General features: G+C 45.0%; 1 protein-coding gene across 1 annotated transcript in view; it reads right to left on the bottom strand.

The window, feature by feature from the left end:
• Positions 1 to 24,695, bottom strand: part of SH3BP5 (SH3 domain binding protein 5) — an 81,273-nt gene extending 56,578 nt beyond the window's left edge. Inside the window, exons 1-2 of the mRNA XM_040433477.1 lie at positions 24,507 to 24,695; positions 5,934 to 5,996 (exon numbers count right to left, since the gene is read on the bottom strand). Of these exons, the coding sequence (XP_040289411.1) occupies positions 5,934 to 5,996; positions 24,507 to 24,584 (141 nt within the window). The 5' untranslated portion in view covers positions 24,585 to 24,695. The remainder of the gene's footprint in view (positions 1 to 5,933; positions 5,997 to 24,506) is intronic.
• Between the last annotated feature and the right edge of the window lie 607 nt (positions 24,696 to 25,302).

The raw sequence follows: 25,302 nt of genomic DNA, 5'->3' as shown, positions 1-25,302 counted from the left end.
CCTGCTAAAAGTAGCCATCAGAGGATGGGTATATGGTGGTCATGAAGGGATGGACATGGTCAGAAACAATGCTCGGGTAGCCCGTGGCATTTAAACGATGCCCAATTGGCACTAAGAGGCCTAAAGTGTGCCCAGAAAACATTCCCCACACCATTATACCACCACCACCAGCCTGCACAGTGGTAACAAGGCATGATGGATACATGTTCTCATTCTGTTTACGCCAAATTCGGACTCTACCATTTGAATGTCTCAACAGAAATCGAGACTCATCAGACCAGGCAACATTTTTCCAGTCTTCAACAGTCCAATTTTGGTGAGCTCGTGCAAATTGTAGCCTCTTTTTCCTATTTGTAGTGGAGATGAGTGGTACCCGGTGGGGTCTTCTGCTGTTGTAGCCCATCCGCCTCAAGGTTGTGCGTGTTGTGGCTTCACAAATGCTTTGCTGCATACCTCGGTTGTAACGAGTGGTTATTTCAGTCAACGTTGCTCTTCTATCAGCTTGAATCAGTCGGCCCATTCTCCTCTGACCTCTAGCATCCACAAGGCATTTTTGCCCACAGGACTGCCGCATACTGGATGTTTTTCCCTTTTCACACCATTCTTTGTAAACCCTAGAAATGGTTGTGCGTTAAAAAATCCCAGTAACTGAGCAGATTGTGAAATACTCAGACCGGCCCGTCTGGCACCAACAACCATGCCACGCTCAAAATTGCTTAAATCACCTTTCTTTCCCATTCTGACATTCAGTTTGGAGCTCAGGAGATTGTCTTGACCAGGACCACATCCCTAAATGCATTGAAGCAACTGCCATGTGATTGGTTGACTAAATAATTGCATTAATGAGAAATAGAACAGGTGTTCCTAATAATTCTTTAGGTGAGTGTATATGTACTATTTTCCAATCCAACCCTACCATTAATGTCACCTACCTGCTAAAACTAACTACCAGTCACCATTAAAAGGGTCCTGAACTTTCATAAAATCATTGCTATGTACTTACCCAGCTGAACTCTTGCGGCAGGTCCGGCCTCTCTAATGCGACCCTGGGGGAGTCACTCCATTACATTGGCAACCATCACAGCAGGCAGTGGGGCTGACCGGCTTATCAGGGAGCAGGAAACCTGGGCCAATCAAGCACAATGAACGAGCAACTATTGCCCACAGTTGCCTGCGATTGGTCTTTGTGCCTCACAAACTTTGTTGTATGCTCTCTGGATTCTGGATCTCTGACCTGCTGCCTGTTTGTGACCTCGCCTCCGTATGCTTGGTATTTGACCCAGCGTATTGTCCCTTCTTAGGTTCTGTGACACGACTCTCCGTTTTTGACCTGGTTTGTCTGACTACTCCTTTACACCCATAAACATAGGGCCCGTTGGAAACAACGTAGATGCATATACCAAACTAGTGACACCGATAAAGAACGCACTCTACATATATAAAATTGTAAAAATTAAGATACTTCATTATGATGCGTGATTAAAACAACCCCAACACATGTTTCGCGTTGTGCTTCCTGAGGAGTCACCATACAGGATCTGTACCATTTGTGTGTGCAGTTTTATACATAAATTTGGATGTATGTCCTGCCTTACTTGATTATATCTTGCCGCTATTATTGTGTCATTTTTGACCACGTATTTGGTGCCTCATCTGTGGTGTGTGTCAATACATTATATTCATGTTTTAATTGTGCATCATAATAAAGTATCTACATTTTTAGAATTATATATGTAGAGTGCGTTCTTTATCGGTGACTACCCCTTTACCCAGATTAGGTCCTGTGCACTTAAGCTAGGGACCATCGCCCAGCTGGGGGCCGCTATTTAGGGCAGATTGTCCAAGTAGGCAGGGAGAGTGGTCTGGATGGCATTTAGGGCTACACTGTTCCCTACCTAATGTGACAATCATGCCCCATAGGTAGCAACCAGAATGCAGTGCACCTTTCTAATATGTCTCCTGACCCATGTGTACCACTGATTACAACGTGTATACATGGAGCTGTACAAGGTCAAGTCCTGAAATTTTAATCGAGAAGGCTGATGTTGGGCCAACATGACATCCCTTGTGAGAATTGAAGGCCACTGCTAAAATGGTCTATATTCTGCATCAGATAGGAATTAGATTTCCTTGCAGCCAAAATGTTTGGGAAATCACCAATTAATACACAGAATTCAATAAATTGGCTTTGAATAAGATCACCATTTTAAAAGGCTTAGGCATAAGGACATTATAAGTGACAGGGAGGGGAAGGGATCCCTCACCAGAACGGCTGTTGTTCTGCCAGACCTGGTCAATCCATGTACATATCATAGCAAACCATACACATGAATGGCAGGATTGCAATACTACAGGAGAAATGAATGGCCAGTTGCAGCTTTTTCCAGCTGTCAGTTAGGGGTTTCAGAATTAGTAGCTATGGCAATCAAGTGATCACCTGGCAGACATTCATCGAAAAAGTGGTTGACGTGATCCAGACATCCCTTTATCTGACATTTAGCAATGGTGAAATGGGCTCCGACTATATTTAAAGAGGAGCAGATGCTTTTTACTGTTGCCAGCAGCTGATATAAAATACAAAATCGCTCAGAATCCTTGGGTCAGCCGGCGAAAAGCCATTTTAGTTCCAGTGGAACATTTCTCTTCGGCCAACATAAAAGTAAATAAAAACTTGGCTCGGAAATTCATGTTTTTCATTGCTTCGCTGCCCTTGCTACTACTAACACAAGGTTTGTGCTATAATAAAAGCAAAGTAGAAAAACATTTTTTAATCATCAAGTTTGTTGGTGGCCCTGGGTACAAATTTAGAGTGCACCCGTAATAGGATCGCCACACTTTAAATTGGGGCAACTACATGATGCCTCTGAAACATTCAAAAACGTATATTTGACATGAGTGGTCCCAGCTGGTCATTGTTTAGTTTGCTGTAGTTTACCTTCATCAACGTGAACATTCCCTTTAACTCACCCCCTTCTTCACTAAAGGCCCCCATACACATCAGTCTGTTGTTGCCTGAACCTAGCAAGACTGCTCTCCAAGCTAATATGTATGGGAAGCTACCGACCCTCCCTGGATGTAGGAGGGGGGATGGATCAGGGAAGATGAATTTCAACACTTCATCCTTTTGTTCTCTTCTGAGATAGGCTGCCACCAGACGTGTCAAGCGGCTTTTTTTGCTCCCTATTGAAAAAAAACACATGTACAGCATGTGTACAGGGGGTTGGGACAGACTGCCAGGTTAGCGTTCAGCTGACTGCTATTGAAGGTGTATAGACACCTTAACCTTTTCACTACCGGAATTTTTTATTTATTTTTTGTTTGTTTTTGCGTTTTTATTTTTCTTCCCCCATCTTCCTTGAGCCATAACTTTTTTTATATTTCCATTCACATAGCTGTATGAGGGCTTATTTTTTGCAGGACAAGTTGTACTTTTTAATGCCACCATTAAAATGTAGTGGGAAGCGGTAAAAAAAAAATGCAATTTCTCCACCGTTTTACGGGTTTTGTTCCCACGGCCTTTCGCTTGCAGCGAAACTGACCCATGCCCTTCATTCTCTGGGTCAGAACGATTACAACAATACCCCATATGTATAGGTTTTTTGTGTCTACATAGTGTAAAAATAAATGTAAACTTTGATAAAAAAAATATATATATTTACATCACCATATTCTGACACCCATAACTTTTTTTTATACTTATGTCAACTGAGCTGTTTAGGGGCTCAATTTTTGCGGGATAATCTGTAGTTTTTATTGATACTATTTTGGAGTATGCATGACTTTTTGATCACATTTTATTACATTTTTTTGGGTAAGAGAAGCAATGAAAAAAGGCCATTTTGACCCTATTTTCCGTTACGCCACTCGCCGTACATGTACGGTGCTGGTAGCGAAAGGGTTAAAGGTGACCTGTCAGCAGGAAATAGAATGCAATCTGCAGGCAGCATGTTATAAAGCAGGAGGAGCTGAGCTGATTGATATAATGGTTTTGTGGGAAAGGATTCAGTAAGACTTGTAATTTATACATTTATAGCTCTCTTCTTTATGACTTCAGTTGTACATGGGGGAGGTGTTATAACTGCCTAACTAATATATATATATTATATATATAATATATATATATATATATATACACACACACACACACACACACATACAGGGAATACTATCAATTAATAAAACCTCCCCCGTGTACAACTGAAGTCAGAAAAAGCAGAGCTATAAATGTATAAATTACAAGTTTTACTGAAACTTTTCCTATAAAACTATATATCAAGCTGCTCGGCTCCTCCTGTTCTATAACATGCTGCCTACAGGTTGTACTGTATTTTGTGGTGACAGGTTCTCCTTAACAGTAGGGATCGACCGATTATCGGTTTTACCGATATTATCGGCCGATATTGAGGATTTTGACCGTTATCGGTATCGGCATCTATTTTGCCGATATACCGATAACGTATGGGGAACACAGAACGCGCTGCTCTCAGCGCTCTGTGTTCCCTCCGCAGCACAGGGGAGAAGGAAGCAGTGTCTCCTCCCCCTGTGCTGCTGCTGCCGCCAATGAGAGGAGAGAAGATAAGAGGAGGGGAGGGGCTGTGGCCACCGCTCCACCAATGAAGATAAGTCTTTCATTAATTCATATACAGAAGGCGGGAGCTGGCTGCAGAATCACATAGCCGGCTCCCGACCTCTATGAGCTGTAGCTGCGATCTGCGGTAGTTAACCCCTTAGGTGCCGCGGATCGCAGCTACCGCTCAGAGGTCGGGAGACAGCTATGTGATTCTGCAGCCAGCTCCCGCCTCCTGTATATGAATGATTGAGAGACTTCTCTTCATTGGTGGCGCAGTGCGCCTCCCCCCCCCCCCAAGCCCCCCAGTATTAATCATTGGTGGCACAGTGCGCCCCCCACCGCCATCCCAATAGTAAAAACATTGGTGGCGCAGTGCGCCCCCCCCCCCCAAGCCCCCCAGTATTACTCATTGGTGGCGCAGTGCGCCCCCCACCCCATCCCAATCCCAATAGTAAAAACATTGGTGGCGCAGTGCGCCTCCCCCCCCCCCCCCACCCCCCCCCCCCCCCAGTATTAATCATTGGTGGCAGTGGCCACAGGATCCCCTCTCCCCTGCTCCTCCGATCGGAGCCCCAGCTGTGTAATCCTGGGGCTCCGATCGGTTACCATGGCAGCCAGGACGCTATTGAAGCCCTGGCTGCCATGTTCAGCTCCATGCTGCTGTGTGCACAAAGCACAGAGCAGCAGGGACAGTGTGAGCTCCTATTCACCCTGATAGAGATCTATCAGGGTGAATGGGACAAGGGTTCTAGTCCCTAAGGGGGCTAAAAGTTAGTAAAAAAAAAAAAAAAAAAAAAAAAACCAACAAAAAAAACACAAAAATATTAAGTATAAATGAAAAAGATTTACAAAAAAAAAAAAAATACACGTTAACAATAAACATATTAATTTTCAGCAGATTTGTGTAGGGAAAAAAAAAATTCTCAAAAATAACAATACCCAGAATATCGGTATAAATTATCGGCTATCGGCCTGAAAGTTAACAAATTATCGGTATCGGCCCTAAAAAATCTATATCGGTCAATCCCTACTTAACAGTTTACACAACTGAATTTACAACCAATCTCACTTTCTACTGTGAACTTCAGGAATTAAGTTCAGTCATAGTACCGAGTCAGTAAATCTCTTATGCAATCCTTTAATTTTTCAGGAATTGCTTAAAGATAAAATATGGCTGACACTATTGCACAGAAACATTATTTCACCACAATACAGGACATGCCGTGCTGAGAAGCACACTACTGAGGGCTAGAGCAACAGATTTCTGCCGTACATGCTTTATAATGGCTAAAACAGAAATATATGGCTGTACAGATAAGGAAGTATTCTATGACACATTTCCATGACATAGGTCTTGGCATACCTCAAGTTCAATTTCCCTCCGGTTGATATCATCTGTTGACTGATTGAGCTTCTCCAATTCTCCCTGGATAAAAAAAAAATTACAATAAAAAATGAATTGATAGAAGAACTCAATCATATACATAACAAAAAACACGGATTGTCATGTATATTAGGCTAGTAAGGTCTGAAGTACAAAAAAAGCTTAAAGGGGTTGTCTCATCATAGGCAATGGGGGCATATCGCTAGGAACAGAGCCCCGCAAGGTGGTGGCTCCGCCATAGAAGTGAATGGGAGCACAACGCGCATGACCGGCCACTGCTCCCATTCACTTCTATGGGCTCAACAGAAATAGCCGAGCCAGAGCTCATCTATTTTCGCCGGCCCCATAGAAAATGAATGGATCGGGGCTCCGATCTCTATATAGGTGCAGGTCCCAGCGGTGGGACCCACACCTATAAGACAATGGAGGCCATTGTCTTTGATGAGACAACCCCTTTAAATTTAGCTATGGCTTCCTGGAGGTCGCAGGCTGTGTACCCCTAGTCTAAAAGTTGTTATGTTAATAACTTTTAGACAAGGGGTACACAACCAACGATCCCCAATGGCACTCTGTGTGGCCCCCACACCATTTGGTCACAGACATGCTTGGTTAGGTCTTGGAGCTGCATTTTCCATGATAGACAACAGTGGCCACTGGCCAGTAGTGAAGGATCAGGGACAGGTAAGTACTAATGGTGCACTGTGTGGCCTTCTCTGGGATCCAATAATACAGCAGAATGAGGGTCTCATGAAAGGATCAGGAAAGGAGCATGTGAACATGCAGGAATGTGGCCTTCTTCGTTGCAGTTTTATGGGAGTAGTGAAACACAAACTACAACAGAATTTACGTGATCCCGTGTGAACGGGGGGAAAAGGGTTCCCTTTCCAGGACTCCCACCTATCAGTTATTTATGGTATATAATTTGATATGTCATAGATGTCTCAGATGGTAATGCCCCTTTAGGTCCTTGGTATTGGCTCAGTCAGACAATCTGGCTTCTGCATCAGAAAAGATTGTATATTCCTGTTTTAGACTATTAACGGTGTAACATTTGATCCTGTTTAAACAAAGCACCCATGTGCAGAAATTTGTAGGATTTGTATGTAAGGTTTTGGGTAGACCAAAGGGGGGAAAAAGATGGCCAAAGAATAACGTACGTTTGCAGTACCGTGCAGTTACAGATACATCATTGGGACACAAGCAGGTAATGCTCACATAAACAGAGAAAGTCTTGCTACCATAGGGAGTAAAAAAAAAAAAAAAAAAAAAAAAAAAGCTTCCCCAACTGCCGTATAAAAAGGCTGTCAGAGGCCACTTTTGGGTAGTGTACCTCTTGGTGAAAAATTGTTGACTGCTAGACATGCCTCTACAATGCACTCGAAGACTTTCTTCACAGATGACAGACTTTCAGAGGAAAAGCATAAATGGACTGCGATAAGCAGGATGGTCGGTTCGACCAACTGCCTGCCGGCTAGGCCGCTCTGACCTAGCTATTAGGAGATGATAGGTGATTACATGAGGGTGCTTAACTGAAGGAAATTTGGTGACACGGCAGTCATTAATGCTTGCGCACACACCACACACACCAAGGCTGGTAACTTCTGGGTACCAGTTGCAGATAAAGCAGAGCCTCTAGGTGTAACGACAACACCTCCCCAATCATTTGTACAGTTTTCACCAATAAACGTATCCTTTCGCTCTAATACTGTAATCACTTATATCATCATTACTTTCACACACAGAAAGTTTTGTTCTTTTACAACAATTCCTTCTTGGCGAGTTATTTCTTTTAGATCTTTGTATTATGTGTGTATGCTTATGTATCAATTCATTGGCCAAGAGGAGTAAGGGTGAATATATGTGAACCTTAGAAATGATACCAAATTCCTGTCACAGGGCAGTGGCTGGGGACATTTCTTAATTTCAGCCTATTACCTGATAAGAAAGCTGCGGCCTACCCCCAAATCAAGAAAGAAACATTGTGTCACTGGATGGTGATGTGTAAGTGGGACTACAAGCCCCGAGTCCAGGTTCTCTGTCTGTATGGTCTTACATTAGATAAATAAGGAGGAATCATGTAAATATTGAAGTTTAGAATCCCTTTACATTTCCGGCATTTTCCAGCCCTGGAATGTTAAGTAGAAACAGACAATGTGGATCTCATTACAGAAATCCTGACAATGTCCCAGGGCGCCCTTTGCTGCTAGAACATGCAATCCTAAAAACAGATCATGGCTGTACTAGACCCATGGTCGATGGAGGACTATGTCTGCGGATGGAAAAGTCTGAAATTCTGCAAACTATTGAGAGTGATCTTTTCAGAAGCGCTGGCAAGCTGGATCTGGAATACAGGAAGAATAAGAAATGCGGCCATCAGGCATGATACAATTAAAAGCTCTGCTACAAGTTAAGGCTGGAATGTCCCTCTGGAATTGTGTACACAACATTCACTGCAATCCATAGGAGGAATGCTGAACTTTTCAACCTGAGCTACACACTACAGATAAGCACTGACGGCGCGCAGTTGTATGCGTTTCCTAGGTATCTGCAATAGGCCTCATGCACACGACCGTTCCGTTTTTTAGAGTCCGCAAATTGCGGATCCGCAAAACACGGAAGCCGCCCGTGTGCCTTCCGCAATTTGCTGAACGGAACAGGTGGCCCATTGTAGAAATGCCTATTCTTGTCTGCAAAAACAGACAAGAATAGGACAAGTTATATTTTTTTTGCAGGGCTACGTAACAGAGCCACGGATGCGGACAGCACCTGTCCGCATCTTTTGCATCCCCATTGAAGTGAATGGGTCCGCGCACCCGAGCCGCAAAAACTGCGGCTCGGGTGCGGACCACAAAAACGGTTGTGTGCATGAGGCCATACTCTTATTTGTTTCTCTTAATGAGAACACTATATTAGGTATTATTCACTTTAGACCACCTAAATTAAAAAATAGGGGGCTTTGTCTAAGGGGGTGGGTTTTTGTGTACATTTATCATATTTTATTTTTCAGAAAGCAGTTGTGTGTATCCATCATAAAAATAGCATGCAAAAATAGTAATCCAACTACCCCAACCAATCCTTGAGTGTGCATTATTTTCGACTTCTCCGAAATGTACAAAAAGGATGTTTTCATTCTTGCTGCTCAATGACCAGGGATGACGATATGTATACGTGTAATTACAAGTTCTCCTCCAGTACATGCTAGCTATGTTAACGTAAGAATAAATATTATATTACATGTGAGCATTTTGGTAAATTATACATACGGTATATAGACTGTGCGTTTCTAATAAAAGAAATAAAGATACCTTGTATTTATGTTCCTGGACGTATTCATGGTATAAAAAAGGTTTTCCAACGTGGACGCACGTCGTTTCTGACTTCTATGGTGTCAGATTTTTGCTATATTTTGAATCTGCCATATTTATTATACTTTTTTTTTGCCAAAAAGAACAGCCATTTGTGACTTGCCCACCATGTTGGGTTGTACAATTACTACATGGACTTGAGTTTAATCAAGTGGTAAAATATGTCCCATTTATTAGTATGCACCAAAATGTTATTATCCAGAGGAACTGTCATGTGCAACATGGACAGCAATAGAGTCACTCAATAAGGTCCTGGTAGGTTGTCACAGGTATCCGGGGCCATGATGACTGCAGTGCATCCCATGGCTTCTGGAGGGTGTGTGGGGGCAGTGGAGGCGTGCTAAGGATGGGGGGGGGGGGGCCTGAGCAGTCCGCATCGGTTGCCCCCTCTCAGGAGGGTGCCAGAGCCCAGAAGCAATGAGCGCTTCCATCAGTACAAATGGAAGCACTTATTGCTGTTCGAGTGCCTGGAGCTGCGGCCCTGTCACTCAGCTCCCCGCGCTCCGTCTCTCCTGCACTGAATGATGAAGCAGAGAGACTTCTCCCTGCTCCACCATTCAAACTGCAGGCACAGATCGCACTGCCGGCCTGTGTGGGAGGAGCCTGCAGCACGGGAATCTGCCTAAGCTCTGCCCACAAAGTGCTGCAGAGCGACCTGTGTCTGCAAGGGAGAGAGTACTGTGAGCTTCAGGAACGGGACAAGGCGAGTAGTTACTGGGTTTTTTTTTAACAGAGGGGGCATAGAGAGCATTACTCCCGTGAAGGGGGCACAGAGGGCATTACTCCCATGAAGGGGGCACAGAGGGCATTACTCCCATGAAGTGGGCACAGAGGGCATTACTCCCATGAAGTGGGCACAGAGGGCATTACTCCCGTGAAGGAAGTGTGCATAACTAATGGGGCACTATTACTATGAAGGGGCACAATGGGTATTACTACTGTGAAGGGGCACAGAGAGAGTATTATAACTGAAGGGGGCACAGAGAGGGCATTACTACTGTGAAGGAGTCACAAATAGGGCATTCAAACTGTGAAGGGGGCACAGATAAGGCATTACTACTGTGAGGGGGCACAATGAGGGCATAAAAACTGTGAAAGTTGTACAGTGAGGGCATAAAAACTGTGAGGGGCATAGTATGGGCATAAATACTGTGAGGAGGCACATATCTGGACAAAACTACTGTAAAGGCTGTACAATGAGGGCAATACTACTGTGAGGGGTACAATTTTTTTTTAAGTATTGAGGGGGGAGGACCGGCCCCGGGTGCCAAACACCCTAGGCACGCCACTGGTGGAGAAGGATCCATAGGGCGAACGAGACGTTCAAGGTTCCCACAAATGCTCACCTGGGTTAAAGTCTGGGGAATTAGGGGCCCAGGGTAGTACTTGAAAGTCTTGGCCATGCTCTTCCAACAATGTCAGACATCTCTAGCCATGGATTGGTCTTGCTTGAAGATCCAATCCGCCCCAGGGAACACAATCAGCATGTATAGGTTTATTTCTTTTTATTTACTTTACGCATTTTATATAGCGCTGGCATAATCCACAGCGCTTTACAGACCTTACCATCAAGCTCACAATCTACAGATGCAGCCGAGCGAAACTTGATGGGTAACGCATTAACGATGGCAAGAAAAAGATAGCTTACTTTTCAATGAGTCATTTAACCTTGGCTACATCTGTAAGTTCCATATCAGTATGTCTTGGGAGGAAACCGGAGTACCAGGAGGAAACCCACGCAAATTCCTCTGTGACTGTACCCTAAAAAAGTTGCTTTTAATTTCATTTTGGGATTTTAGCAACTTAAAGGGATTCTGTCATCAGATTTTACCCCTATAACCTAAACATATGCTCATGTCCGAACTAATAAGAAGAATCCTAAGCTGGCCTTATTAAACCTTACTGTGGCTCTATTTGTCCAAAAAACAGGTTTTTATAACCTGCCAATCACTTACTTAAGGTGCCCAAGGGAAGGTCCGTTAATACAGGGTGCCCGGCCGCACCCCTCGCCGCCCGGTGCCCAGCGCCGCCTTCGGTCTTCATCGCCGCCTTCCCTGTCTTCAGCGCCGCCTTCTACAGCTCAGCACCGCCTCCGCAATCCTCCCCGTCCCTCTGCCAGATCCCTCCCCTTGGGCACCTTAAGTAAGTGATTGGCAGGTTATAAAAACCTGTTTTTTGGACAAATAGAGCCACAGTGAGGTTTAATAAGGCCAGCTTAGGATTCTTCTTATTAGTCCGGACATGAGGATATCTTTAGGTTATAGGGGTAAAATCTGATGACAGAATCCCTTTAAAGTGGTTTTCCCATTAAACAGATTTGTCAGCTATCCAGTGCTCAGACCCTCAATGATTGCAGGCACACAGCCTTGAGCCCCCGTTCCCCCTTACCCATATGAATACAGTTGTTCTGTAACTCCCATAGAATTTGATTCCAACTGTCCTTATGCGGACATGTATTAGAAGAAGGGTGTGGGGTCCCAGAAATCATGTATCAACTATGCAGTGGTGGGAAACTGGTCAGCAGAAATGTGTCAGAAATGGTTTCCTTTTCATCAACATGCCTCCTGTTGCTTTAAGAAAATAGGAAATGAATTGGCTGGTGAGAGATTATAAAGTACAATGACTATTCCATACATCTGCTTATTTAGCATGGAGGAAATTGAAGATTTCCTCTGTGAGAAAACTGTAGTTTCGTTCTGCATATATCCCCTCTACAAATATGTCTGCTCACAGTGAAGAAACCAATCCTACGTCAAAATGGTTCACGAATGCTTTCAACAACTCCAGAGAATTCAATGTGACACAAACATTACAAGTGAATCGTTGCAATACAGATGCAGCACAAACGAAAATGAAATGAAAATGAAAAGTAACAATACAAATCGGAATAAGGGTACTTTCACACTAGCGGTTTTCCGGCATAGAGTTCCGACCTAGGGGCTCTATACCGGAAAAGAACTGATCAGTTTTATCCTAAGGCCTCTTTCACACTTGCGTTGTCCGGATCCGGCGTGTACTCCACTTGCCGGAATTACACGCCGGATCCGGAAAAACGCAAGTGTACTGAAAGCATTTGAAGACGGAGCCGTCTTCAAAATGCGTTCAGTGTTACTATGGCAGCCAGGACGCTATTAAAGTCCTGGTTGCCATAGTAGGAGCGGGGAGCGGTATACTTACAGTCCGTGCGGCTCCCGGGGCGCTCCAGAATGACGTCAGAGCGCCCCATGCACATGGATGACGTGCCATGCGATCATGTGATCCATGCGCTTGGGGCGCCCTGACGTCACTCTGGAGCGCCCGGGGAGCCACACGGACGGTAAGTATACTGCTCCCCCGCTCCCCGCTACACTTTACCATGGCTGCCAGGACTTTAGCGTCCCGGCAGCCATGGTAACCATTCAGAAAAAGCTAAACGTCGGGTCCGGCAATGCGCCGAAACGACGTTTAGCTTAAGGCCGGATCCGGATCAATGCCTTTCAATGGGCATTAATTCCGGATCCGGCCTTGCGGCAAGTCTTCAGGATTTTGGGCCGGAGCAAAAAGCGCAGCATGCTGCGGTATTTTCTCCGGCCAAAAAACGTTCCGTTCCGGAACTGCAGACATCCTGAACGGATTTCACTCCATTCAGAATGCATTAGGATAAAACTGATCAGGATTCTTCCGGCATAGAGCCCCGACGACGGAACTCTATGCCGGAAGACAAGAACGCAAGTGTGAAAGAGCCCTTATGCATTCTGAATGGAGAGTAATCCGTTCAGGATGTCTTCAGTTCAGTCATTTTGACTGATCAGGCAATAGAGAAAACCGTAGCATGCTACGGTTTTATTTCCGGCGAAAAAAACTGAAGACTTGCCGGAATGCCGGATCCGGCATTTTTCCCCATAGGAATGTATTAGTGCCCGATCCGGCATTCAAAATATCGGAATGCCGGATCAGTCCTTCCGGCCTGCGCATGCGCAGACCGGTAACAATGTGAAAAAAAAGATACAAGACAGATCAGTCTGTCCGCATGACAAGCGGAGAGACGGATCCGTTCTTGCAATGCATTTGTGAGACGGATCCGGATGCGTCTCACAAATGCTTTCAGTCACACGCAGATCGGCGGATGCGGCGGGCATTTCCGACGATGGAACTGCCCGCCGGATCACACTGCCGCAAGTGTGAAAGTAGCCTAAATGGACATCTGAAACTTTTTCTGTGTTTCATATATGGAATGATACGTATTGATGGACCAAAAGGCGGGCGCCTCTTATTAACTATGGCGCCTCTGTGCAGGTCCGTGCACCAGTTTTCTGTTGTAAATTATAATAACTGTGCACTGCCCACTCCCCACTGCACTCCCTCCACTTTTTGGATTAGGCCCCATGCACACGACCATATTTTTGGTCCACATCCGATCAGCATTTTTTGCAGGATGTGGACCCATTCATTTCAAAGAGACCCCAAAACATGCGGACAGCACACCGTGTGCTGACCGCAACCGTATTTCCATATTTAGCATAGGATTAGTTTTGCAGATTCTTGTCATGCAACTGCATTGTTACTGTTCTGCTCCTAAAATTCTAGATTTTTATTTTCATTATTTTGTTAGTATTTTGTAAATCCACCTTTGGCTTTCAACACTGCCTGAATCCTTCTGGGCATGCTCTCGATCAGATTCAAACATGTTTCAACAGAAATCTGTTCCCAGGTCTCTTCTACACGTTCCCAATGTTGGTTCATACTGGTCGACTCACTTGGGTACGAATACAGCTTTTTCTTCAACTCTACCCACAAGTGTTTGATTGGGTTGCGGTCTGGGGACTGAGGGCCAATCCAGCACCTCTACTTCATTGTCATTGAACCATTTCTTTGCCAATCTCGATATATGCTTTGGGTCGTTGTCCTGCTGGAACACTATATCGTCCTTCTCATGCCCATAGTACTCGAGTGTACAAAGTAACTTGTCTTGTAGGATACTCACATACAGCTCAGCATTGAGACCACCATCGATCCTGGTCAAGTTTCCTCCACCAAGCTTGACAGTTCCTTCAATTTCTCGATCCATTAGCCCTCTTTTTCCCTTGTTTCCTCCAGAGCCATTTGCACCCATCAGAGCCCAGTCTATTGACTTTTGTCTCAGCCCTCCAAATCACCCATTTCCAATTTTCTACTGTCCACTCTACTGCAGTTTGCACTTTTTTCTAAACTCGAGCCAACATTTCTTATGACAATATTGAAGTTGAAGCTTCTTCACCTTATTTTGGGCCACCATTCCAGACTTGTGTAATGCGCGTCGCACGGTGCTTGCATGGATGTCTGTGATCTCACTATTATGAAGCATAAGAGCCACCTCCGCTGCCATGTTTGTCGTGCCAGAACTGATAGACCTTGTGATGAGCCGACTTGTTGACTCCGATGGCTTTGGAATGGATAGACGGACTTCATTTCGTAGCTTACAACTATCATGGCTCTCACATGATGCCGTTTGTCAATTTTCTTGGCCAAGATACCGTTGTCCATGAGCTGGATGATGCCGTTTCTCTTTTCTTTGGAAATCTTCTTCATTGCTGCTCCTGGATTTGAACCAGTGGCCTTTCGCTTGGGAATCAACCTAATAACACACTGAACTATTAGGGAATGCAAGAACAGGTTGTAATTTGTAGTATACAAGAAGAAAAAAAAAAAGGATTGTTCCACCACCAAGAGAAAAACAGTAACAATGCAGTTACCTGACAAGAATCTGCATAACTAATCATATGCCAAATAGTTGCAAGTCCAATTTATGTATGAGATAGCCAAGATGATTGTCTATAAAATGATGGTAGTCTCACAGTCGAAGCTGTAGTAGATGGTGAGATATGGAGCCAGAAATTCAAAAGTTCAAAACATTGTTACCCTTTTACTCGTCAGTGTATTTGTCATGCGTTTTTTCAAGCTTATAGAAAAACAGCTGAAAAATATTCAGCATACCTAGAGCAGACTGCATTTTGAAAAGAAAACCATTGACCTAAAAATGCACTAAAAGTGAAGAAAACGCCAGAAAAATTAACTGTTTGTAGTGCATGTAATAATTCCCCATTATTTTAGGGCAATTTCACACAAGCATATTCAGTGGGGGAAATAAACTCCGACAGCGGTATTTTACCGGACTGAACACTGCTCCACAAACTCACAGCATTGTAAGGATTTAGAATGCTGTATATTCCTGCCCAACTTCGGCTATTCTAAATTATACTGATCGCATTATGTGACTGCAATTCAGTACAGCCGAGGTCAGGCAGGAACACACAGCATTAGACATCATTATGTGTGAAATTGCCCTTACAGCTAAGGCTACTTTCACACTAGCGTTTTTGCTGGATCCGGCAGGGCTCTGCAAAAACGCTTCCGTTACACTGATAATAAAACCATCTGCATCCGTTATGAACAGTTTGCTAACTGTAGCATGGGAGATGGGTGGTCTCGTAGGGTGTCTTGCATTGAAATCTGCTGCAATGACCCGGTTACTGCGCTCACCAGACATCAACACAATTTCTATCCGCTCCTCACGTGTTAACCTCGGCGACATGTCAATGGCTGTAAGCAAAGAGAAACTTGTACATAACTCATGAAAGAATAAAGTTACGTTAAAACCAAGCACACCATTGTTTTTCTTGTGAAATTCCCAATAAGTTTGATGTGTCACATGACCCTCTTCCTATTGAAAAAACAAAAGTTGGATTCAAAATGGCCGACTTCAAAATGGCCACCATGGTCACCACCCATCTTGAAAAGTTTCCCCCCTCACATATACTAATGTGCCACAAACAGGAAGTTAATATCACCAACCATTCCCATTTTATTAAGGTGTATCCATATAAATGGCCCACCCTGTATACACATTAGATTATCATCAGGTTTAGCCGAGAATGTGCATGGTCAAGTTTACTCTAAAGACTTTTTGTATTGGTTAATACAATAAATAATCACTAGGGGAAAAACTGCAAGAACTGTAAATCTAGGTCAGCTCTATCCATTAGCAAAATGCATCTAAACAGTCAGTGAGCTCTGTATGTGATTGTACGGGCAGAGTGGCACAGTCTGAGCTGCAAGGCAAGTTATAGAAACCCTGAGCAGCCATACAAAATGTCAGTGTCACGATCAGTGTGGGGGAAAAATTCCACACTAAACACAGGAGGGAAGGGGAACAGTAACTGGGCCTGGAAACTAGGTAAGAAACAGGTCACCTCCTAAACAACCCTAATCCGGGCCCTAACTACCTATCAATATGAATAGACCTTAAAGGTAGGAATGATTATATGCTGTATACCTAGGCCCTTATATCCCTATAAGGCCCTGAAATGAGGTTAGGACCAGAGACAACCCATTCCTCCCCAGATGGACGAATGGAAGTCTCTGTCTCAGGCCCAGATACAAACAACAAGGAAAATAACAAACACAAAACAATAAGAACAGACAAGACTTATCCGAAAGTAGAAAACTGGCAACTCCAGAAGCACCACAGAGTACAACCGACCAGCTAGTTAGAAGGCAGGAAGAAAATCTATAAACCGCACCTCCAAGAATGAGAAGCTGCTACTTATGGGAAAGGTAATTTACCAACAAGCAACACCTGAAACAAGGGTTGTGGCATTCACCAAAACACAGAAACAATAAGATCCACAGTGAACTTGTCAATTTAACCCGAGAGCTGCCTCTCCGATCTTCTGGTACCTGTCACGGGAACGTCCGTGACAGTCAGTGACCTGAAAGCCACTCTTCTAACTCAACTCCTCTGCTGATTCGCCAGTCCATATCTTTCATGATATATAGCAAATATATAAAAGCAGGGGCGTAGCTAAAGGCTCATGGGCCCTGGTGCAAGAGTTCAGCTTGGGCCCCCCCCCCCCCCCCCCTTTCACTCAGCGCTGGTGCACCTAGCTTTTCTGCTGCCCAAGGCAGCAAATATTGAAATCCCCCCCCCCCCCCATTTCCTCCAGTCCTACTGTTAAAAGGGTTGTCCTCTTTTTACTACTGATGACCTATCCACAGGATAGGTCATCAATATCAGATCAGCTGGGGTCCTCCAGCACTCCCGGCAATCAGCTATTTGAAGAGAGGGCAGCACTTATATGAGAGCTGCTTTCTCTGTTCTGTTCACCTGCTCGCCGTAACATTTGCAGGTAAAGACATACTTGGAAAACATTACATACAGCGCTACAGAACATACAGGGCAATACAGCTCGACATATCTACCTCTTACATCCAGTGACTTCTCTTCTCTGATGTAAATATTCTCTTTCCTCTTCTTCTCCTGTCAGACCAGACCACCATGGTGACTTCTTTCATCCACGCCTCATCTCTGCAGAGTTTAACAAACCGGCATCTTCCTTTCCTACTTTTCCATCCTCCTCCTCACCTTTTCAAACACCCCATTCTGCCACCCCTAATACTGTGTCCACTGTGCTCCCCAATACTTTCCTGCAGAAACAGTCCCCTGAAAATACTGGTACCACACAGATAGTGCGTCAGTACAAAAACACCCCTTTATATTGTGCGCTAGTACAAAAAAATCCCCCCTTCCTTTTAGAGCAAACCCCAATATAAAACCCGAAAAGAGATCCCCCCATATCAGACCAAACCCCCTTTAGACCTCTATGTCTGACCCCATATAAGACCCCAGTTTTAGACCTCAGATCAGACCCCCATTAGACCTCCATGTAAGACCCCGACCCAATATCAGACCTCAGATAAGACCCCCATTAGACGTCCACACCCCCATATCAGACCCCCATTAGACCTCCAGACGCCCATATCAGACCTCCAGACCCTCATATCTGACCCCCATTAGACCTCCAGACGCCCATATCAGACCTCCAGACCATCATATCTGACCCCCATTAGACCTCTAGACCCTCAATCAGACCTCTCCCATTGACCACTCAAGATCCCCAGTGAGACCTCTCCAGACCCCCACAGAGACCTCCATATCAGACCTCAGATCAGACTGTAAAATAATAAAGTAACTTACCTCTCCTGCCGCCACTCTCCTTGTCCTGGCTGTCTTCTCTTCTCAGGGCCCGCGCTGCAGTCACCTGACCTCCTGCAGTGTCAGGTCAGAGTGCGCTCTGTACGTCCTGATGCTGAGCAGGCCCCAAGAAGAGCGAGCAGGAGGAGGGGGTAAGTACTGGACAGCGCTCTTCTCCCCCTCCTCCTGCAGACTAGTGAGCACTTCCATTATGGAAGCGCTCACTAGTATTCCCTTTATAAGATGCACTGCATCTTATAAAGTGAAAAGTACAGTACCACTGGCAAGGGGGGCCCTCCGGGCCCTTCTGGCTTAGGGACCCGGTCGCAACCGTGACCGCTGCGACCCCCTATAGTTACGCCAGTGTATAAAAGTAACTCTAAATGGTGCAATTCCCTAATATACAAGCTTCAGGTGCACTTTTAGAAAAACATATATTGTTTTACATAACGGTTGCAATAGAAGGGCCTGTGATTAATGATCGGACCAAAAAACAATGAGCTCATGATCACTCATTTCCCATTAGTATGCATTTTTGAATGTGGGAAGAATGTCCTGTTGACCTCACATATACAAGGCTTGTAAGGCTCTGCCCTGTAGACACAACATCATCAATGATACCGGTGAAGGTGGATTTCTGCTCCTCCTCCTGGACCCTGTCCTGTAGACGTGATGATGACAATGCTGTGGTGGGGTTTGTCTGGCAGGGCTTCAAGCAGGCTTGGATCTGTGACATTCAAGCTGGGAGGGGAAGGAGAGGCAGAGACCTGATGCTACAGACAGTCCCCGCGAGTCTTGTGCCGGGATGTAAACCTAGGGCGCTGGTCACAGATCACAATTACTCTGGAGGAGTCAAAATGCACCAGAACTTCATCATCTGACATATATAATGACTGTGGATAAAACCCCTTTAAAGATAAGTGCACATTGTATCCATGTTTAGAGTATACACTGGGAAAAGCTCCCAGTATATTAAACATATTGATAGGGTGTCATTCATCCAACAGAGACCAAAGAGTGTCCTCTTTTTGCCCCTGTTGGGGTGTTATGCGTTGGCTTGGTCACCATTTCTCAGTCGGTTGGTGCTATGCTTATTGAGGATTTTTTGGGAAGCTGTCTACTACACTGCTGTCTATTCATGCTTGGGATGATTCCGTTTGTCCGTTTTGGATTTACGCAGTTCTCTATCATTTAAATAGTTTCCATCCCATGATGGCCAGTTGGCGCATTATGGATTAATAAAACTATTGACCGTACAGTGCTTTCGGAGAGAGTCTTCAGACCCTTGAAAAAAAATCTAGTTTTTCCCCATCATTCTGTACTTTCTAATTTATTAAAATGGAAAAAAAAAACTTCCATTGACATAAATTTTCAGACCCTTTACTCAGGACTTAGTTGAAGCTTATGGTCACTGTCTTGTTGGAAAATTAGCCCAGTCTAAGGTCCCGAGCGCTCTAGATCCGGTTTTTATTAAGAATATCTCTGTACTTTGCTCCGTTCAGCTTTCCCCCCAACCCTGACCAGTCTCTCTATCCTGGCTGCTGAAAAACATCCCTACAAAATAATGCTACCACCACCATGCTTCACTGTAGTGATGATATTGGGCAGTGCCCGATTTCCTCTAGACAAAATGCTTAGGCTGGTTTCACACGGGCGTTGCGGGAAAATGTGCGGGTGCGTTGCGGGAACATGCGCGATTTTCCCGCGCGAGTGCAAAACATTGTAATGCGTTTTGCACGCGCATGAGAAAAATCGCGCATGTTTGGTACCCAAACCCGAACTTCTTCACAGAAGTTCGGGCTTGGGATCGGTGTTCTGTAGATTGTATTATTTTCCCTTATAACATGGTTATAAGGGAAAATAATAGCATTCTGAATACAGAATGCATAGTAAAATAGCGCTGGAGGGGTAAAAAAAAATAAAAAAACTATTTAACTCACCTTAATCCACTTGCTCGCACAGCCCGGCATCTCCTTCTGTCTCCTTCTTTGCTAATTGTAGGAAGAGGACCTGTGGTGACGTCACTCCGGTCATCACATGATCCATCACATGATCCATCACCATGGTAAAAGATCATGTGATGACCGGAGTAACGTCACCACAGGTCCTGTTCCTACAATCAGCAAAGAAGGAGACAGAAGGAGATGCCGGGCTGCGCGATCAAGTGGACTAAGGAGAGTTTAATTATTTTTTTAACCCCTCCAGCGCTATTTTACTATGCATTCTGTATTCAGAATGCTATTATTTTTCCTTATAACCATGTTATAAGGGGAAATAATAATGATCGGGTCTCCATCCCCATGGTCTCCTAGCAACCGTGCGTGAAAATCGCACCGCATCCGCACTTGCTTGCGGATGCTTGCGATTTTCACGCAACCCCATTCACTTCTATGAGGCCTGCGTTGCGTGAAAAACGCAGAATATAGAGCATGCTGCGATTTTCACGCAACGCACAAGTGATGCGTGAAAATCACCGCTCATGTGCACAGCCCCATAGAAATGAATGGGTCGGGATTCAGTGCGGGTGCAATGTGTTCAACTCACGCATCGCATCCGTGCGGAATACTCGCCCGTGTGAAAGGGGCCTTAGAATTGAGGCCAAAAAGTTCAATCTTGGCTTTATCAGACCAGCCATAATACTGCCATGTGTAAGAAGACCATGAAATTAAAAACCCACAGCAAGTAGATAACTAGATCTTTCTACTTACAGCCCTTTTGACATTTATGGTTTTATTGCGGCGGAAGTGACAACAGGAACCATAACTTTATTACTGATAGAACATGCTGAAGCCAATTCAGGAATGAGAAGTAAAGTGGAGATCAACTGCTGTAGCCGACTGGTGACTTCAGCAGTCACAAGCCGTACTACTGGCACCATGGCTCCCACTGCTGGGCAGTGATGCTGGTAGTATGGCTTGTGACCACTGATCAGGAACCATGTGCACGGATCACTTCCATTCGTGTGCATGTAGCCTTAGGATACTTTCAGAGTAGCGTTTTTCATTTTCCGGCATAGAGTTCCGTCACAGGGGCTCTATACCGGAGAAGAACGGATCAGGCATATCCCCATGCATTCTGAATGGAGAGTAATCCGTTCAGGATGCATCAGGACGTCTTCAGTTCAGTCATTTTGACTGATCAGGCAAAAGAGAAAACCGTAGCATGCTACGGTTTTATCTCCGGCGAAAAAAACTGAAGACTTGCCTGAATGCCAGATCCGGCATTTTTCCCTATAGGAATGCATTGGTGCCGGAATGCCGGATCCGTCCTTCTGGCCTGCGCAGACCGGTAAAAAAAATTAAAATAAATACAAGACGGATCAGTCTGTCCGCATGATAAGCGGAGAGCCGGATCAGTTCTTGCAATGCATTTGTGAGACGGATCCGCATCACAAATGCTTTCAGTCACATCCACATCGGCGGATCCGGCGGGCAGTTCCGAGGACGGAACTGCCCATGGGATCACACTGCCGCAAGTGTGAAAGTAGCCTTAGTCTGCAGCATTTTTGGTCAAGTTTTTCAGGGTAAAAATGTCAGCTTCGGATGATAGCTGAAGGTCGATGGGAAAGTGATCCTTGTGCCATTGGCACTTTTGTTCATTAGGGGTTTTTATTATATTTTTGTCTTTCTGGCTTCTTATCAAAAACGCAGCATGCTGTAGGTCTTAGGCCTCACACACACACACACACACGACCGTATGTATTTTGCGGTCCGCAAAAAATATGGATGACGTCCGTGTGCATTCTGCATCTTGCAGAACGGAACAGCTGGCCCCTAATAGAACAGTCCTATCCTTGTCCGTAATGCGGACAATAATATATGTTCTATTCTTTTGTGGAACGGAAATACGGATAAACGGAAACGGAACGCACATGGAGTAACTTCAGTTTCTTTTGTGGACCTATTGAAATGAATGGTTCTGTATACGGTCCTCCAAGAAAACCGGAATGGACACGGAAAGAAAATACATTCGTGTGCAGGAGGCCTTACACTTTCAGCTAATATCTGGAGCACGCATTTTTACTGAAAAAAAAATGCACCAAAAACAAAAATCCGTGGACCCTCCCTTAGGTTCTGCTCACATTTCTCAGAACACAAAAACTGAAAGCTTTCCTGAAATGTGAATAGAGCCAAAGGATCTGTTCACAGAACTTTTTGGCGTGGATTGCGCACGCAAATACTGTGGCGAAAACACTTGCAAATCATCTCCATTGATTTCAATGGGGAAAACCAGTTGATAGTTAAAGGGGTTATCCTGGAAAAGATAATGATGACTTTTCCTCAAGTATAGGTTATCAATATCACATCAGCGGGGGTCCGAGTCCCGGCACCCAGCCGCAGTGCTAACCGGAGCTCTGGTGAGTGATGCTGTTATACAGCGCTGTACATTGTATAGTGGCAGTGCATGGTACTGCAGCTCAGCCCGATTGACTTCGGGTCCATTCACACGTCCGTAAGTGTTCTGCAAATAGCGGATCCGCAAAACACGGACACTGGCAATGTGCATTCCGCAATTTGCGGACCGCACATCGCCGGCACTATAATAGAAAATGCCTAATCTTGTCCGCAATTGCGGACAAGAATAGGGCATGTTCTATTTTTTGGCGGAAAACGGAAGCACGGATGCGGAAGTGCGGATCCGCAAATGTGGATGCGGACAGCACATTCCGGCCCAATTGAAAATTAATGGGTCTGCAGTGCACCCGTTCCGACCCATTTTGCGGACGTGTGAATGGACCCTTGGGGCTGAGCTGCGGCGCTCAAGGCCTCTTCTAAACAGATGATGGGCAGGGGTCCCGGGAGTCGCACTCCCGCAGATCTGATACTGAGGACCTATCCTGAGTATAAGTCATAAATATCTTAAATAAATATAATAATATTATTAATATAATATAATAAATATCTGGACATCCCTTTTAAAGCGCTGTCTTATAGCAGTTATCATGTAGAGGAAGTTAATACAAGGCACTTACTAATGTATTTTTACTATCCATATTGCTTTGTTTCCATGGTTATGACCACCCTGCAATCCACCAGTGGTGGTCGGGCTTGCTCACTATAGGAAAAAAAGCGCGGTCTGGGACCATGGGAGTGCACGTAGGGTTCTGCGTCTTCCTATAGTGCACAAGCACGACCGCCGCTGCTGGATTGCAAGGTGGTCGTAACCATGGATACGAGCAGTGTATAATGTGATGGAAAACTGAATAAAGCCAGGAAAGGAAGCAATATGGACAATCACCATACATTAGTAAGTGCTTGGTATTACCTTTCTCTACATAATAGTGACATGCTCATTCTTGCTGCATCCTCATCCAGGATCAAAAACCACATAAAAAATAAAAAATAAAAATAAAAAACATGTTGGAATAAAAATCACAGACAGAATCCTCAAGCAGAATCTGGGTGTTTTGGCTTCATGTGAACTCAGCCTTATACAGGATCCAGTGCTAGAATTGGTAACGCCCTGTAGGCAATTACCGTGGCCCCAATTAGGTTTGTTGATGTCATTAAAGGGCCAGACACGGGGAGACACTTAACACAAATGCCTTTCTCCACAACGTCGACATGGACGTCAGCGACTAATGAAGAACCCTGCGATTGTACAAACCAAATTAGACGTATAAAGGGAATTTGTCGTTGTCAGATAAGTTCCTCGGCACAAGGACTATCGGCAATGAGAAAAGCACCTTGGCCAAGGCAAGCAAATGCCCTACAATCCTTTGTTTCCTAACCACGTGCCACAATATCTGTGCCATGTGTTATTGTGGGCACAGGGATCATGGAGACTTGCATTAGGTCAAGGAGAGCGGCTGCAGAATTTGACATGTCTCCTGCCAGTACCAGACGGTGCCACATACACCAGGCTAGTTCAGAAAGGCCATGTTTCCAATGACTAATGCCAATGACAACAGCGGGCATTTGCCCATACAAAGGAGGTGATCTTGTTTTTCGCCAGTTACAGGATGGAAATGATTGCAGGAATCTCATTGTCCAGACAATCAGTCATCAGGGGTCATATGTGCAATGCCTTTACATTGTGCCAAGCACCCAGTACATGCCACCCTGACCTCCACATGCAGTATGGCAGCTCCACTGCCCTGTACATTATCTAGTAGTGCTGACATATACCACACCAGATACTCCTGCAGCCAGCCAGTCTCAGGGTGGCACACAATGGCAGTGCCCATGCAGTCAGTACCTGGATTCTGGGGTCCACCTCCTCCTCTTCGGGTTGCACAGTCTCCTGTCCCTTGCCTCGTAAGCCCATTGTTTCCATTATGCCGCAGACATAGGAGAGTCGGTGCGGGAGGCTGCGGGTCACCGGAGCAGTCACCGCGTCCGCCCGGTCACATCCACCGCACGACTGCCGCCAAGAGCTGCCCACAGCCTGCTGCTGGAAATGGAAAGCAGCAGCAGCGGCACCGGGGAGGAGGGGGAGGGGAGAGCAGTGCCCGCCCCCCATGTCACTGACAGGAGAGGGGAGGACTGGACACAGCACCCTGACCACACATAGTGTCTGTGTACACCTTCTACCTCTATTATCTACTCATTATCTATTCTATCTATTTATCCCTAATCTATCTATCATCTATCTATTATCTATACCTCTAGCTATCTATTATATCTATCTATACCTCTATCTATCATCTATCTATCTATTATATCTATCTATACCACTATCTATCATCTATCTATCTATTATATCTATCTATACCACTATCTATCTATCTATCCCTACATATACGAGTGTATTACTGTAGTGCAGTGGCGGCATGAAGCGCACGGCGTGCAACCAATGATGCCGTGCGCTCCTGCTCTCAACAGGAATCCAGGCCGTGTTACCACGGACCGCTCTTGGACGCGGAACACGCCTGTGTGCATGAAGCCTATCAGTGATGAGCAGCAGGGGCAATTTTCGAATTTGCAATATTTCGCGAATATTCGTCATATATTCAAGAATTCGTGATCTTCAGTCATTATTTTCTTGATCAGAA

The sequence above is a fragment of the Bufo bufo genome, chromosome 5, assembly GCF_905171765.1.
Source record: "Bufo bufo chromosome 5, aBufBuf1.1, whole genome shotgun sequence".
NCBI classification, from domain to species: domain Eukaryota; kingdom Metazoa; phylum Chordata; class Amphibia; order Anura; family Bufonidae; genus Bufo; species Bufo bufo.
This window is presented reverse-complemented; position numbering and strand designations above follow the sequence as displayed.